At 35.5% G+C, this 16,116-nt stretch overlaps 3 protein-coding genes across 5 annotated transcripts; 2 read left to right on the top strand and 1 right to left on the bottom strand.

Moving 5' to 3' along the window:
• Positions 1 to 1,577: 1,577 nt before the first annotated feature.
• LOC107485978 (uncharacterized) lies at positions 1,578 to 4,528 on the top strand. 3 transcript variants are annotated; one of them, XM_016106523.3, is made up of 5 exons: positions 1,578 to 1,734; positions 1,921 to 2,103; positions 2,837 to 2,906; positions 2,998 to 3,074; positions 4,137 to 4,528. In XM_016106523.3, the coding sequence occupies exons 2-4, from the start codon at positions 1,921 to 1,923 to the stop codon at positions 3,045 to 3,047; spliced, it is 303 nt and encodes a 100-aa protein (XP_015962009.1). In that variant the 5' UTR covers positions 1,578 to 1,734; the 3' UTR covers positions 3,048 to 3,074; positions 4,137 to 4,528. The 3 variants fall into 3 exon arrangements, with proteins under 3 accessions (XP_015962009.1, XP_015962008.1, XP_052117159.1); XM_016106522.3 differs by having other exon boundaries at positions 1,880 to 2,103; XM_052261199.1 differs by having other exon boundaries at positions 1,833 to 2,103.
• Positions 4,529 to 7,200: 2,672 nt separating this feature from the next.
• Positions 7,201 to 8,364, top strand: LOC107485921 (protein PELOTA 1-like). The gene has a single exon (XM_016106455.3). It carries the CDS (start codon positions 7,201 to 7,203, stop codon positions 8,362 to 8,364), a length of 1,164 nt encoding a protein of 387 aa, XP_015961941.1.
• Positions 8,365 to 11,923: 3,559 nt separating this feature from the next.
• LOC110280580 (uncharacterized mitochondrial protein AtMg00810-like) lies at positions 11,924 to 12,865 on the bottom strand. The gene has a single exon (XM_021141670.1). It carries the CDS (start codon positions 12,863 to 12,865, stop codon positions 11,924 to 11,926), a length of 942 nt encoding a protein of 313 aa, XP_020997329.1.
• Positions 12,866 to 16,116: the final 3,251 nt, after the last annotated feature.

Raw genomic sequence — 16,116 nt, 5'->3', positions numbered from 1 at the left:
AAAATAATAATATTGATTAAAAAGTTAACTTATCTTTTTAATTTTTAAATATATAAAAACATTAAATATATATGTTATATGCTCAAAATATTAAAAATAAAAACCTAAATTTCTTTAGATATTAGAAGAAGAAGAAGAATCGTATGCATGAATTTGAAATAAGCGCAGAAAAGAAGAAAAATAACGCATGCGTGAATTTGAAACAAGCGCCGAAAAGAAAAAAAAAAGAAGCACGGAACTCTAAATTACTTGAATAAATTTAGATGTTAAAATTGTTTGAATGTAAAATTTTTTTAAAAAAAGAACTAAAATTACATAATTATTCTTTATTTCAAGTCGTTATAATTATTTAAATTATGAATATTAACAAAAAACAGATAAATAATCATAACATACAACAAAAATGATTTTGAGACATAAAAGAAAAAATTTAAAATATTTTTAGAATATCGATATTCTAATAATTTTAATCGTTAATTTTAATTAATATATTATATATATTTTTTATAATTAAAATTAATATTTAAATTTATTAGAATAGTATATTTCAAGAACATTTGAAATTTTTTCTAACTTATAAGTTCCTAAAGAAATTAAAGTATCAAATAAATTCTAGCAAACACCATACTTTACGATGAACACTTTGCACTTTTAGATTTCTAAAAAAAAATATATAAATAAATCCTTGAAGAATTGGACTCATAGGTCTTGAAATATTACAATGCTATACAATATTCATCTTTTTCGTCTAGAACCTATTAATCTAAAATTTCGAAGAAGGGTAACTTAAAAAATAGTTATAACCATTTGGTTAAATTTAATTAAATATTTTATTTAATTGTAAAGTTTTATTTAAAATTAAAATAGTTATTCAAAATTTATTTGAAACAAATTTAAAATTTTATTCTTAAATAGCATTTGGTTAAAAAGATTGAGATTAAAGTTAGAAGATTAAGACTCAATATTATATTTTATGATAAAAAAATTGGAACTAAAATTTCAATTCTTTCAATACTTTTAAGCGATTGAAATTTTAGAGATAGAAATTAAAATTTTAATAATATTTTTTATTAAAAATACCTTCATTTTTAACTTTTTAAATTATAAATTTATCCTTTAATTTTTATATTTATTTTAAATTAAATATAATAATAAAACATAATACATAATAAGATATTTTATGCAGAATGGCGTGGTGGTGATTCTGGGGGAGGCTGTTGATAGGTCTGGAGTGTTAGGTGTTGGTTTGATTGGTAGCTCGTTGTGTGTCTTCTTCTTTATTTTATGCTCCACTTTAATGTGTTGAGCTTTCTATGTTTCGAAAAAAAAAGGATATTTTATACCAAATACAAATATATAATACAAAAATTTAATTCAAACTTAAACTTTAAATTTCTATCTCCCATTCTAGTCTCTTAATCTCTCTTTCAAACATAGTTAAAAAAGTAACCCTTATAGTTATATGTAATATGCAAATATTAATTAATTTAAAAAAAATAATCGTCATCATAAATTCATAATGATAAAAAACTAAAAATAATAGTTGTTTAACAAGTGTAGTGTACAGGTGGAAACAACGTAGTTTGACAAAACAGCAGCTTAATACGCCGCCCAGTCTTCAACGGTAGCTCCAATCTGCTAAGACACACAAACCCTTTCTTAATTCTCCATTCAAATCAAATCATGATCTTCAGATAGCATCACCTCATCATACACAGCTTCCAAAACCAAAAGGTAACAACTTTGCAATCCATTTTGCAGTTCTGTGTACTGTATTTCTTAGTGTTTTAGCTCAATCTGAAACATACCCATTATTTGATTTTTTTCATTAGTTTCCCAAAAATTCAACCTTTTTCTTTACGAAACCCTTTCCTCTCAGTCTCTCATTAGCAGTGATTTGAAGAAGGGTTATCATCACAGATGGATAGTAGCAGTGGAATTGAGAGCAATGGGCGTGTGCCACTTTCAGGGGTTGTTGCAGATTGTGTGAAACGGTGGTTCAGAGACACTCTGAAAGAAGCTAAAGCTGGGGACATAAACATGCAGGTCTTGGTAGGTCAGATGTATTACAGTGGTTATGGTGTTCCCAGAGATGACCAAAAGGTGTGTTCTTTCTTCTATTTATATCATGGTTATTAGTTATTACAAATTAATAATGCTTTTCAATCAATTTTCATTGCATCGGACTTTCTTGAGCTGTTAAGAGTTTGAGGTTCTGTTGTATTTTACTATTTGAGAATGTCCATGTTAATTGACACTAGAATCTTCAGCTGGTGACTATGAAAAATTGAAGACAAATATTAGTATTCTCTATTGATCTTAATTTTAGTAATGAGATTAATTTTGATGCTGATAATGCATATACACCATTAGGCAATCAAATTTTGTATGTTATATAACTTTAACATAGTGGGGATAAGAGTCAAATAATTTCAATGACTGAGTTATATATGAATAGATGACTGCCTATTTAGTTAGGTATGCACAATTAGATGCACTTAATGGATGCTTCATGTGGAGTTGTGGACACATCTATAATAGCAGCATAGAATGCTTTATCATGGTTGGGTGTAATGACTTAAATAGTCTTGTGTTAAAACTTAATGTTTTGTGTTTTTAAATTTGTTGCTCCAACTCTTGACTTGTTAACTTCATGAGAAATTGAAGAAACGGATGTGAATAGTTTGTAGTGTGTGTGGATTCTGTGGGCTATTAGTTGAATAAAAAGATTAATGCTGGGATTGTGAACTACGTCTGTGGAGTCTGTCGAATCAAAGTGCTTACCTGTTTTTGAATTTTGGTTTCAAGTTTTGATGTCATTGGTTTGGGAATGTAGGGTAAAATTTGGTTGACTAGAGCGTCGAGGGTTAGATCTTCAGTTTGGAAAGTTGGTGATAAGCATCCAGGTAAAACTCTCCTTTGTTGCTGACAGCATAGCATCTTTCTTTTTGTTGGGAATTCTTTGTGACTGTTTCTCGCCCGGTGCATGTATGTTAGGTTATAATGCAAGTGATTCTGATTCTGATGAATTGAAGGAAGACTCTTAAACACACTAAATGCCTAACATTTGAATGGTGAGTTTATCATAATCTTTGAATGCTTTTGTAGTGGAAATCTTTTTTTGCCATGTTTATCATCTAATAGAACAGCTTTAGGGTTGAATTATTGGAGAGATGGTTCTTTTCATGATCCTGGTTAGTGTCTTATTATTTTCTACCAGGAATAAAACATGGACTTGAAAGGTTAACATATCATTGATTGCATATCTGTGGTATACGAATAGTAAAATGAGATGTTATCAACCTTAGAATGATATGTCATTAATCACTTTAAATCTAATTTTTGCTTAATCAATATGATAATAGAAATGCATCCACTATAGAGTTTAGAAGTTATGAATCATAAGTCATGTTAGTAGGAAACTACTAGTCAATTGGTTTTTGTTATGGTTCTTTTTTTCCCACCTCAAATTTCGATAATGTAGCTGAGGAAATCTGCTGAAACTTTTAGTTAGATCAGCAGCAGGGGCTAGAATAGGGACCACATCGGTTTTGGGTTTATACAAACTCAGTTTGATCTTATATGCATGAACCTATGGATGAATATATTTGTTAGTCAATGTCAATAAAAATAAATCACAGCTATCTCACCATGTCCAAATGGACAAATATGTACCATGGTAAAGTCTCTGCAATGTGAATTAACCGAGAAACATTGTAGATACACTAATTACTCCCTCCATTCCATTTTATCTGTCATTGTCGCATTCTAGTAGACCCTGGGAGCAATATATCTGTCAGATGTAACCAAAACATGCAAGTGACAATTGAAAACGAACAAAGGGAGTGTTTATGAGTCCACATATGACAAGAAATATATGAAAAAAAATTGATGGTAGTTCTTTGATTTGGAAATGCAATGTTCTAATAGCAAATTAAATATTAAAGTAGAAAAGTTCAGTAGGTCCATAATATTAGATCAGCCTTGAGCCTTTGTTCCTGAATGCATCTTTTTCAATAATAAATATTTGTAGGGTTTAACTGATGAGATTTGTTGGGGTGGTCAATGTCTCCCATAATCTTTGCATTGAGCTTCACATTCACAACTTACAATTCTTGTGCTCTTTTGTTTCGTAGGTATGCATGCCAGGCATCTTGCTCTGTAACAACAGTTTTCTATTTGGGTTTCTGATGTTTGTTTGATTTTACAAACTTTTGTTTTAACGTCTAGATTTCACTAGGTTGGACTTGGTATATCATGCATTAAGATAATCTATGGGGTAGATTTGAACCATGAAAGAGTAGCATCCATTATCATTCAAATAATCATATGCATGATATAGTAAGTTTTGTTGGGTGTATCATAGCATGGTTCTTTGTTTCTATGACCTATAGAAAAGGCAACATTGTTACTTTTTGTACAAGTTGTTGCTTGGTAATTGAAGGTATTTTTCTTAATCCTCTCGTTATGTCATAACAAATATAAGATGATTGTACATAATAACATCATAATTTATTTTCTTTCTAAACATGGAATGTACCAAAGGCTAGACACTTGAGGATTCCAAATGATGTTCAACATCCTTGATTTTACACTATCTGATTTCATGGATGCAATATTTAAAGCTGATTGCAAGCTGCTCTAAAATTTCCAATTTTCTTTCATGGTGATGAGTGATGACCGGAGCTATCGACCAAGTTGACCATCGGCAATGACAAAGGAAGGGCTGGGTTCGAGTTATGTCCCGCAGGGGTGTTCATGGATCGAATCCGATTCGCATATCCGCGGTATTTATCCGAATCCAATCCGAAAAATTGCGGATATGGATCCGATCCGAAAGCCTTTCGGATCGGATCGGATCGGATCCGCACACTAATCGGATCTGCACACTAATCGAATTGGATTGCGGATTTTGTGTTGGTATCCGCATATTTGCGTATTCGCAACAATAAAATAATAAATAAGTAACTATTCTTTTTATATTTTATTTCAACTAATAATTATGATATATGTTGTATTATTTTAATTTATTATTTAATAAAAGTATGTTTAATATTATTTTAAGAGTAATTATATTTAAAAGAATAGAAAAATGAATTTTATTGATATTTTTAAATAAAAATAGCTTTTAAAAATATTTTTGTGTTTTGCGGATATATCCAAGATCGAATCGGATCGGATCCAATAGTTGGATCCGATCCCATGATTTTAGTTTAAATCGAATAGAAATTTTGGTCACGGAAGACAATTCTTATTTTTACTTAAACCAAACATTTCAGATTATTGCATAGAATAAATCCTTAAAAAAAAGACCTTCGAAAACTTCATTCTTAAAGAGACGACGACCACCACCATCATTATTATTACAGTTATTAGAAGGCATGAGAGAAGTTAGAAAAAAAAACACTTTATTTCTTGGGCATGAGAGCATTTTTAACTTCGACAAATATATATATCTCTACCAAAGAAATCTGGGAATATAATGACTTGATTTGGGATTTTTGTTTTATAGATAGATACCATTATACACCGTCCTAAAGAATTATAAAAAATAAGTATCTGGTCTTCACTTTGTTGTGTTGATATCACTTGATACTACAAGTGTTACAAGGGCAGTGTGAACATTTTGATCTAATTTTAGACATACTCATAATTTTTTATGGCAATTTTTTGATATCTTTCACCAGACTTTATCATGGATACAATCTTCCCACATTTCTCTCCTACAATCATCAGTTAAATGGTTTGCAAATCCAATATACCATTTCACAGATTCTGGGAATGAAAACAAAATGGCCGGTGAAAGACTTGATAATACCAAGACTTGACAAATGTACCTACAAACTGGTTTGACCCTGCAACAAATCCTGAGAAACATGTTGAAAGGCATAACTATGAGAAGCTGAAACAGCGGAATATATACCGACACCGTAACTCAAATGGGAGACCCAAATTTCTAAAATTTTATTGTCTGCTGTGAATGGATAACGAGAATGCATACAAGAAGGCGTTTAAGTATTACAATGTATAGCAGATTCTCACACACGTGATCATTCAAATTATAAATTTTCAAACTCACTCAAGGCAATCAAGAAACTCTTGAATGAGCACCTGCTATAAGATCATGATAACAAATTTAAAATAGATTTAATTATTTGATCTCTAGAGAAAGCCAAAGACTTCATTGCACATAATTGGTACATAAAAATTGATCATATACTCCTCTTCGTATATGTTTTATGAAGAATTCTTCGTGCTCAAATCATGAGTACCTAAGAAGGAAATATGTCACATTCTTTTATTGCTTATTATAAGACTTTTGAGTTTTGACATCTTCCATTTACTACTTTTTTTTTTAATAATTTTTTATGATATAATACTTTTTTATTGCTTAAAGTTTATCTTAATGTCTCCTCTCATAAATTTTTTATGATATAATACTCTTTTATTGTTTTTCTAATGGTTCCAGTAGCACATCTAACGGTAGTAGTTTTTTATCATTCTATATCCTATAATATCTTCAGACTATGGTATATATAATTTTGCAAAGTAAAATAGAAAAACCATGCTATAAAAATATACATTAATATTTTTCATAAATAAAAATTAATATTCACATGTAGTCATTTCAATAAGTATTGTTAAATTTTCATCTCTTTTCGCCTATATTTGATGAATCCAAGTTTAAAGGTTTTAAAATTAAATGTTTGCTGCATATATAAATAACAAGGCTACATTATTTAGTATGTGAACAACTATATTAAAAAAATTAATAATAATATCACATAAAATTAAGGGTAAAGTATCTATATAAACCAATTGCACCAAAATATTAATATTACCTGTATCATTTAAAACCTATTTTTATATAATTCGAATTAGAATGATTAGATTTATTAGGTGATGTTAAAATGGGCATAAACGAACCAGACAAAGTTCAAATGCAATATCTACCTTAGCTTCACCCAAAATAAAGAATATTCATTTTTCCCGGCGAAACAACTAATCCTATTCTAAAGCAAGTCACCCTATATATAATAAACACACACATCAGAAGGCACACATTATTTCAATACCACACAAAACAAATCTCACCATCTGAATTCTTGCCGAGAATCCCGAAAACCCCAAAAAGAAAGTTCCAATAGTTACCACAAATTGTGATCTTAGCAAAAAGAAACAAAGGAAAAAAAAGGAAGAATGAAACTCAAGAAAAAAGATTTCACAGTGAACCACATGGGAACAATGACCATAATCCCTGAAGAACCTGACATATGGATCCTCTACAATATCATCAACCCCGGCGATTACGTTACGGCCGATACCTCCCGGAAGGTCCACCACCAACTCAACGACGCCAAAACCACCACCGCCTCCCGGGTCAAGCTCTCCATCCACCTCAAGGTCACCTGCCGCGACTTCCACAAAGACTCTTCCACCCTTCGCATTCACGGCCGCAACCTCGAGCCGAACAATTACATCGCCGTCGGATCCTTCCACACCCTCACCTTGGAGCGCAACAAGCCCTTCGAGCTCCACAAGAAGCTTTGGAAGGACGACGTCATCGAGGCTCTCCAGGAACGAGAGAACCACGAAGCTTGCCCCGAGGCGGAACTCGCAGTAATTCTCTTTCAACAAGACCATGCTGAGATTTATCTGATCGGAAAAGGCGTAACTGCTATGGTTTCGAAGGTTGAAACGTCTTCTTCGAGGAGCGGAGGAAGAAAGTCTTCATCTTCATCTCCTTCTTCTTCAAACTCAAAGAACGTGTTCTTCCGCGAGGTTTTCACAGCGTTCATAAAGCACGTGGATCTGAACAAAGTTAAGAACACTGTGATCGCAAGCGAGGATTCAAAAAAGGACGAGTTTCGAAGGTTTATGATATCGGAGGCAAAGAGGATGAAGATGAGAAGCATAGAAGAGAATATAGGAAGGATCGTGGTGGCTGCAGGTGGTGGTTGCAACGGCGATTTGAAGGATCTTTTGGGAGAAGGCACGGTGATAAACCTTATGAAGGACAGCAAGGTAGGGTTGCAGATTAGGGCACTGAAGAAGGTTTGGGACATGGTTTCGAGTGACTCGGATCGCGCTTGCTACGGACCTAAGAGTGTGGAGAGTGCTCAAGAGATGGGAGCCATTGAAACGCTTTTGATCAGTGATGAGCTGTACCGGAGTGATGAGGTTGCTATAAGGAAAAGGCACGGTTGTTTGGTGAAGGCGGTTAGGGAGAGTGGTGGGGACGCTTTGGTTTACTCTTCTATGCATGTTATGGCAGAGCAGTTGCAGCAACTCACTGGTATTGCTGCCATTCTCAGGTTTCCGTTGCCTGCTATTGATGATGAAGACAATGATGATGCTTATTAGAGCAAATTTTATGATTAATTAGGATGTGGGACTTAGCTTGTATTTTCTTATTAGGATAAAGATGTCTAATACTCGTATATATTGTTACTTTGTTAGTACAAAAAATAAATATTAATGTTGATAGTGAATCATTTCGACCAATGGTAGCGTCGAACTAGCATAGGTCGGAGATCGAAAAACTGGGCCAGATCGCAATTCAGTTTATGATCAAGGTTGGTTGTGATGGTGGATAATGGAAAACATGGGAGCGGAAAAATAAGAGGAGTGCTAGGGGTCAGTAACTTTCGTGTTTTGTAACCATCAATTTGTCATCAATAATGTTTTTAATGGTGTGAGATTACATCCAATGGTGGAAGATTACTCACTTTTCTTTTGATAGTTAAGTGCTGGTTACAAAATACTAAAGTTGCTGCCCCTAAACTTTCTCGAAAAATAATAGACATCATAGTCATGAGACAAAAAAGGAGAAGTGAGATCGGAACAAGGTCATGAGAAAAAACAAGGTTTTTGTTTTTTTTTTTGTCTTTCCATCCTATTAAATACAATATGATAAGCGTAGGATATTAACTATACAAAATCTAATGATATGAAACGAAAGGATGAAATATATATTACCTAAATTTAAGACACAAATTATATATAATATACACAATATCACTTAGTCTATCATACACCAATAACAATACAATTCAACAACTAATCAACTAATAAATGTCTCAACAATAAGGTTTAACACCCAACAACTAATTAATTATCATTGCTTCAACAATAAACTATAATAATTAATCATACTTCAAGCAATCAGCTTCAACAATTAATCATTTAATAATGCTTCAAGCGATCAGCACCAAAAAATTAATCATTTAGTTATGCTTCAAGCAATCAGTTTTAACAATTAATCATGCTTTAAGCAATCAACAGCTAGAACCAACAATTAATCAATGCTTCAACAATTATTCATGCTTCAAGCAATCAACAACAAGGTTTAGAACCAACAATTAATCAATGCTTTAATAATTATTATTACAAAAAACAAAATTTATACCTAGGGTTAGTGTAAGACAGAAAAAAATGTAGAGCTGGCGGCGACAGAGACAGTGGCTGGCAAGAGGCAAGACAGTGGCTGAAGCGATGTAAGGGTCGAACAGAGCTGGTGCCAGCGAAAAGACACTGCGCGACGGCAAGTGACACTGGTGATGTCTGCAATTTTGACGGCTGACTTCGTGATGAAAACTGGCTGACGTTAGCTCCACGGAAGTTGACAATGACGGTGGCTGGATGAAGGTTGCGCCGGAAGCTCAAGATGGAGACTGGAGACGTGAGAACTAAGAGCAAGAGGTGAGAGTGGAGGGCTGGAGGCTCGAGAGTGGGTCTATGGGAGTTTGGGTGACTAATTGACTAGGGTTCCTTTCAGCATGCAAAGGTAAAACACAGCGTTTTTGGCAAAATTTCAAAAATCGGCCAGATCACGCTTCGGTTCAATCGACTGATTTTTGGCCGGTTCGGTGGTCCAACTCTGATTTTTGAATTTGACAATTTTGCCTTTTGTCCGAACTATGTTTGCCAACGGTTTTCGGTTCGACCAGTTCGACTGGCCGGTTCGAACCAGTTTTAAGAACATTGGTTATTACTAGTGTTATCAGGATCGGATCGACCCGTCTGGATAGACCAAAAACCTGGTGAATCAGTAACAAAATTGGTCTGAATGAGCTAACTGACAAGACAAGAAAGTGAACCGGCAAGTCCCGATTTAACCCGGTCAGGTTTGACAAAAATCGGCAAACTGGCGGGTTTGAAAAAACCAAACCCGGACCGGTTCAAACTCTATTTTTTTTGTTTTTACTTTAGTGAAACGGCATCGTTTTGATTATATTAAAAAAAACTGAACTTAAAGCAAAGAAGCCTTAGCTTGAAGCCATTCCCTTCCCATAACCCATTCCCTTTCCCCAGACTGATGAGAGAGACCTGAGAGATACTCGTTCATCCAGCGCCACTTCCATCGAACGGTGTGACGTCGTCGGCTACTGCTACTCAGAGTCGTCATCCTGTGCCACTATCCTGTCTTGTCCTATGTGTCTGTCGCCTCCTGCTACTGCTACTATTCGTCTCCTCCTGTCCTGTGTTGCTGTGTGTCTGTCAGGTCCTCCTTTTGTCGGTCCGGTCGTCCAGTCATCCTTGTCGTTGTCGTCAACGCCATGCTTCTTCTCTGTCTCCCTCTTTTCTGCCGGCAGCGGTACATCAGCCATAAGATATCTATTTTTTGTTAAGTTATTCAATTATTGTGAATGAAAAAAAAAAAACTCTACTAGTCTTTCCCTGCATATTGAAATATTAAGTTCAATTAAAAAAAAGGTGACAATTTATTAATAATGAATCTTTTTCCCCTTCCATTGGAATAGAAGTTATAAAATGAAAAGAACCCCATAAAAGTTTACCCCTTTTAAAAATTCATCATTTATTATAGTGAACATCTCTTACTTTATAATTATAGGTAGGTCAAAACAACGATGATCGATCTATGAATCTCCATAAATTGTTGATAGAAGTGGAGCTAACAGCAAAACTAATTCAAGCATTCGCATTGTCATCAAGATTAGTCATTCATTTCATAATGAATATTTCAGTATTTTAAATTTTTAATAATTTAGTATTTAAAATTAATTGATTAATGATGTGATTATCTATGTTGATTATCTATATTGATTTCTGTTAGATTGTTCAGTTTTTTGTTTTATGTTATTGATATAATATATTGTTAATTATAGCGTAATATATTTATGTGCGATCGGATTAATAAGTTAAACTAATGATCCAATAATTCAATAACTTGATTGGTTCGATTACTGATTCGATTATGATAACTATGGTTATAACATATTATGTTTAATTATTATGATATATAACATATTTAATGATGTTGTAAGAGAATAAGTCTTAAAAAAAATTTTAATTAGAATTTTGTATGCATCGTAATTGTAACTTGTTTAAAATATATGTTTGCCTAAATTCTATAGGTAAATTTGATCTCACTATATGTATAATTATTGTGTTCTGTTAATTTTAAACGAAATTCAGTTTTCTTATTAAAACCTTTTGAGCACTAAATTAAGCATAATTATTGTGTTCTGTTAATTTTAAACGAAATTCAGTTTTCTTATTAAAACCTTTTGAGCACTAAATTAAGCATGAATAATAAAAAACGTTGGTGCTATTTTGATTATACAATATAAATAATATTTACTGAGATAACATTAATAGAAATAATTAGCCAACTTAAGTAATGCCTATATAATTGCGGAACCTCCATGGGATCTGGCGCTACCTGACTCATCTGTTTCTTCTTGTTAGAAACAAGAGAGATATCTGAAAAAAGTGTATTGTGTATTATTCAGCTTATGTCTTAAAGTACAGTATACAAGAGGTATTTATAGGTGCTAAATGAATCAGAGTAATAAAGGCATAGAATCCTATAATTAATATACAGATATACTACATAAATACAGATGATACTAAATGATCCTAATTGATGCTAATGATCCTCTAACATCCCCCCTCAAACTCAAGTGGGAGCTAAGGAGACCAACTTGAGTTTGGATAACAAAGTCCGGAAACGAGTCGGGTGATGAGCTTTCGTGAAAATATCAGCAGTCTGATCTAATGTTCCAACAGCAATGAGACGAATAGCATCAATAAGGATACGTTGCCGAACAAAGTGACAATCAAGCTCAATGTGTTTGGTGCGTTCATGAAAGACATCATTATGGGCGATCTGAATAGCACTGCGGTTATTACAAAAAACATCAGTAGGGGACGACTGAGGAGCACCCAAATCTTCGAGAAGCCAACGAACCGAGACAACTTCAGCAGTGGTGTCAGCGAGGGCACGGTACTCAGCTTCTGTGCTTGAGCGAGCAGTGAACGTTTGCTTCTTAGCACGCCAAGAAATGAGAGCGTCGCCAAGAAACAAACAGTAACCAGTAGTAGAACGACGATCAGTGGGATCACCAGCCCAATCAGCATCGGAGTAAGCCTGAAGAGATAAAGAGGAATGGGCAAAAAAATAAAGACCATGAAAGAGAGTGCCTTTGATGTAGCGAAGAATGCGTAGAACTGCCGCATAGTGAGTAATACGAGGAGCGGACAAGAACTGGCTAAGTACATGAACCGGATAGGCGATGTCTGGTCGGGTGACAGTCAAGTAGACCAGATCACCAACTAACTGTCGATAGAGAGTCAGATTATCCAAAAGAGTGCCATCCATAGGGGTAAATCGAACATTAGGCTCAAGAGGAGTAGACTCAGTGCGACTATCGGTAATCCCAGCACGAGCAAGAAGATCTGAAGCATACTTAGCCTGAGAGAGATAGATGCCATCATCGGTGGAGATGACCTCGAGGCCAAGAAAATAGCTGAGAGAACCAAGATCTTTCATCTCAAAGGTACGGCGAAGTGAGGCCTTGAGAGCAGAGATACCATCGACATCATCCCCAGTGATTATCATGTCATCAACATACAAAAGTAGAAGAACACTCCATGTTCGCTTTTATGAATGAAGAGCGCATTCTCATGAGGGCTAGAAGTAAAACCAAGACTGCATATGGTAGTGCTGAACTTGTCAAACCATTCACGAGGAGCTTGCTTAAGTCCATAAAGTGCCTTGCGAAGGAGACAAACCTTATCAGAAGGACAAGGATATCTCGACCGCAACAATGGCAAGAAGAGCGCGAACAGATGTGAGACGAGCAATAGGAGCAAAAGTCTCTTCATAGTCAATACCATACTCTTGCGTACAACCTTGAGCAACCAAGCGGGCCTTATAACGGTCAATAGAGCCATCAGAGCGAGTCTTGATCTTGTATACCCATCTACTGCCCACAACTTCCTGATTAGAAGGAGGATCAACCAAATCCCAAGTGTGTGCTTTTTCAAGTGCCTGTATTTCTTCCAGCATTGCTTGTTGCCAATTTGGGTTTGTGGAGGCTTCTCTGAATGACTTAGGTTCATGTTGATGAAGGATAGCAGAAAATCAATGATAATCAAGAAGATGAGGAGGTGGATTCCTTACCCTAGAAGAATGAGCGGGAGGAGGAGGCATGACAGTAGGAGCAGGATCATCGTCCGGTCTGGAATCATTGGGAGATGGAGAAGGTGGAAGAATAGGAGGCTGTGGAGGGTCACTCGAGATAGAACCTGTAGAATCATCACTAGGAAAAAGATCAACATTGGGGTTAGTAAACAAAGGTGACTGAGTAGTAGGAATCGACTCAAACGTAGGAGGAATGGACTCAAAGGAGGAAAATCAAGAAAACATGTGATGCTCCCAGAAGACAACATGACGAGATATACGAATATGTTTAGAAAGAGGATCCCAATAATGATAACCCTTGTGTTCAGTGCCATAACCAAGAAAACAACACATACGAGCCCGAGGTTCAAGTTTACTATGTTCATGAGGCTGAAGAAGAACAAAACATACACAACCGAAAACTCGAAGAGAACTGTAATCTGGGGGGGTATGAAAAAGACGCTCAAAGGGAGTAACATTACCAAGAACAGAAGAAGGGAGTCTATTGATAACATGAACAGCAGTAAGAACAGCTTCACCCCAAGTACGCTCAGGACACGAAGAAGAAAGGAGCATTGCACGGACGGAGTCAAGAATGTGACGGTGTTTGCGTTCAGCTCGACCATTTTGTTGAGACGTACCAGGACAAGAAAACTCAGACAGAGTACCCTGTTCTACAAGAAAGGCTAAGAGTTTGGAATCACGGTATTCCATAGCATTATCACGTCGAAAAACCTTAATGGCCTTGGAAAACTGAGTTTTAATCATAATAGCAAAGTTGATATAGATCTGAGGTAACTCATGGCGATAAGTCATCAAATAAACCCAAGTAAAACGGGAATAATCATCAATGAAAATGACAAAATATCGTGCTCCGCCCATAGAGGCAGTGGGAGCGGGGCCCCAAACATCAGAGTGAATGAGATCAAAAGGAGAACAAGCAAGAGATGAATTATTGTGAAAAGATAAAGCAGGTTGTTTGGCAGTTTGGCAAGAAATGCAGTCAAAAGATTCATTCGGAACCTGACCTAAAACACCCTGAGATACAAGAGGACGCAGTTTTCCTAAGGAGGTGTGGCCAAGACGTTGATGCCATAAGTGAAGGGTAGAGGGAGAAGAAGCAGCACAGAGATTTGGTACAGAAGGAATATGAAGACTTTCGAGTTCAAACAACCTTCCGACCTTACGTCCAGTCCCGATGATCTGTCCCGTCTGAGGATCCTGTACACGACAACCAGAAATAGAAAAGGTGACGTCAAAACCCAGATCAACAAGTTGACCAACAAAAATAAGATTGAAGTTTAATTTGGGAATATAGTAAGTATCAGGAAGATTAAGAGATGACTGAGATATAGAACCCTTGTGTGTTGCATGCAAGAGGGAGCCATTTGCAGTATTGACAGAAGGTCCATTTGTAGTTGCAGACATGGACGAGAAAATATTATGCAACGGAGACATGTGATTAAAGCAACCCGAGTCAAAGTACCATTTAGAAGTACCTGGAGGGGTCGATAAAGCAGCAGGGGTATTACCAGAAATAGAGAGAAGACGCTGTAGAAGAGATGCAATATCAGATAGAGAGACAGTGGTAGGTTCAGTAGTAGCAGCAACAGCAGAAGTAGGCGCAGGACGTGGAGGACGAGTAGGACATGTAGTAATCAAATGTCCCAAAAGCTTGCAATAACGGCAGAACAACTGTGAACAATGGTAGCTAATATGACCTTTCTGGTGACATGTGCGACATTCAACAGAGGGACAGACGGAGAAGAGGTGCCCAAAGCGGTTGCAGTTTCGACAGAATTTATCCTTTCTGTCTGTGACAGCAAAATTATCTGACTTTTCCATAAAAGTAGATATAGAGAGCAAAGAGAAGAGAGTAAACTATGATTTCGAAGCAGAAAAAGAGAAATTGGAGTGCAGAATCGGAAAGAGCTCACCAAAAAACCTTAGGGAGGGTCCCACTGTTTGTCACGTCAGCAGCCACGTGACGATTGGATTTTTGCCGGTATAGAAATTATCAAGTAATCAATCGTAGTATAGTCTAAACCGACGCAAAATCCATCATCAAACAAATCTACAATCTATAACCGAGAGTATTAGTCCCGAGTCGTTCTTCCCTAGGAATGCTACAAGGATGCATGCTATTGGTTAAGTGGTCTTTTGTGGTTTAAAGAGTGTAGCATAAAAGTGTGAATAAAAGAAAACAACAAACAAGCAATATTAAAAGCCTTGGCCAAGGTTGAACATTGGAAGTCCCATCACTATAGCTTCATTCAATTGTGATAACAAGGGAGTGTTGCTTTACTTAGTTAACCCCTAATCATAGAGGAAAGTCAAGTAAAAGTAATTAACTCAAGTCACAAGTCCTAGTCTCACCCTAGGGAAGTCTAGCTTTAGTGCACTCCAAGTCAATTAGCAATCCTCAATTCTTAATCAACAATTGACATCCATTATTCAAGTGTCTCCAATGACTCAACCACTAGGCCAAGTGAGGGAATACTACTCCATATCTAAAGTTGGCATTTTCTCAAACACTTGGAGGGCAAGAATGTAAGACATAGTAAAATTGAGAGAAAAGAATTAGAATCAAAGCAATCCAACACAAGAGATCAACAACAATCAACAATGAACAACAATGAAAATGAAATCTTCAATGAATCAATAGAATCCAAAACAACAAAGTTAAA

The sequence above is a fragment of the Arachis duranensis genome, chromosome 4, assembly GCF_000817695.3.
Source record: "Arachis duranensis cultivar V14167 chromosome 4, aradu.V14167.gnm2.J7QH, whole genome shotgun sequence".
In the NCBI taxonomy this organism is placed as follows: Eukaryota; Viridiplantae; Streptophyta; class Magnoliopsida; order Fabales; family Fabaceae; genus Arachis; species Arachis duranensis.
Note: the sequence above shows the minus strand (reverse complement) of the source record. Positions and strands in the feature narration are given on the sequence as shown.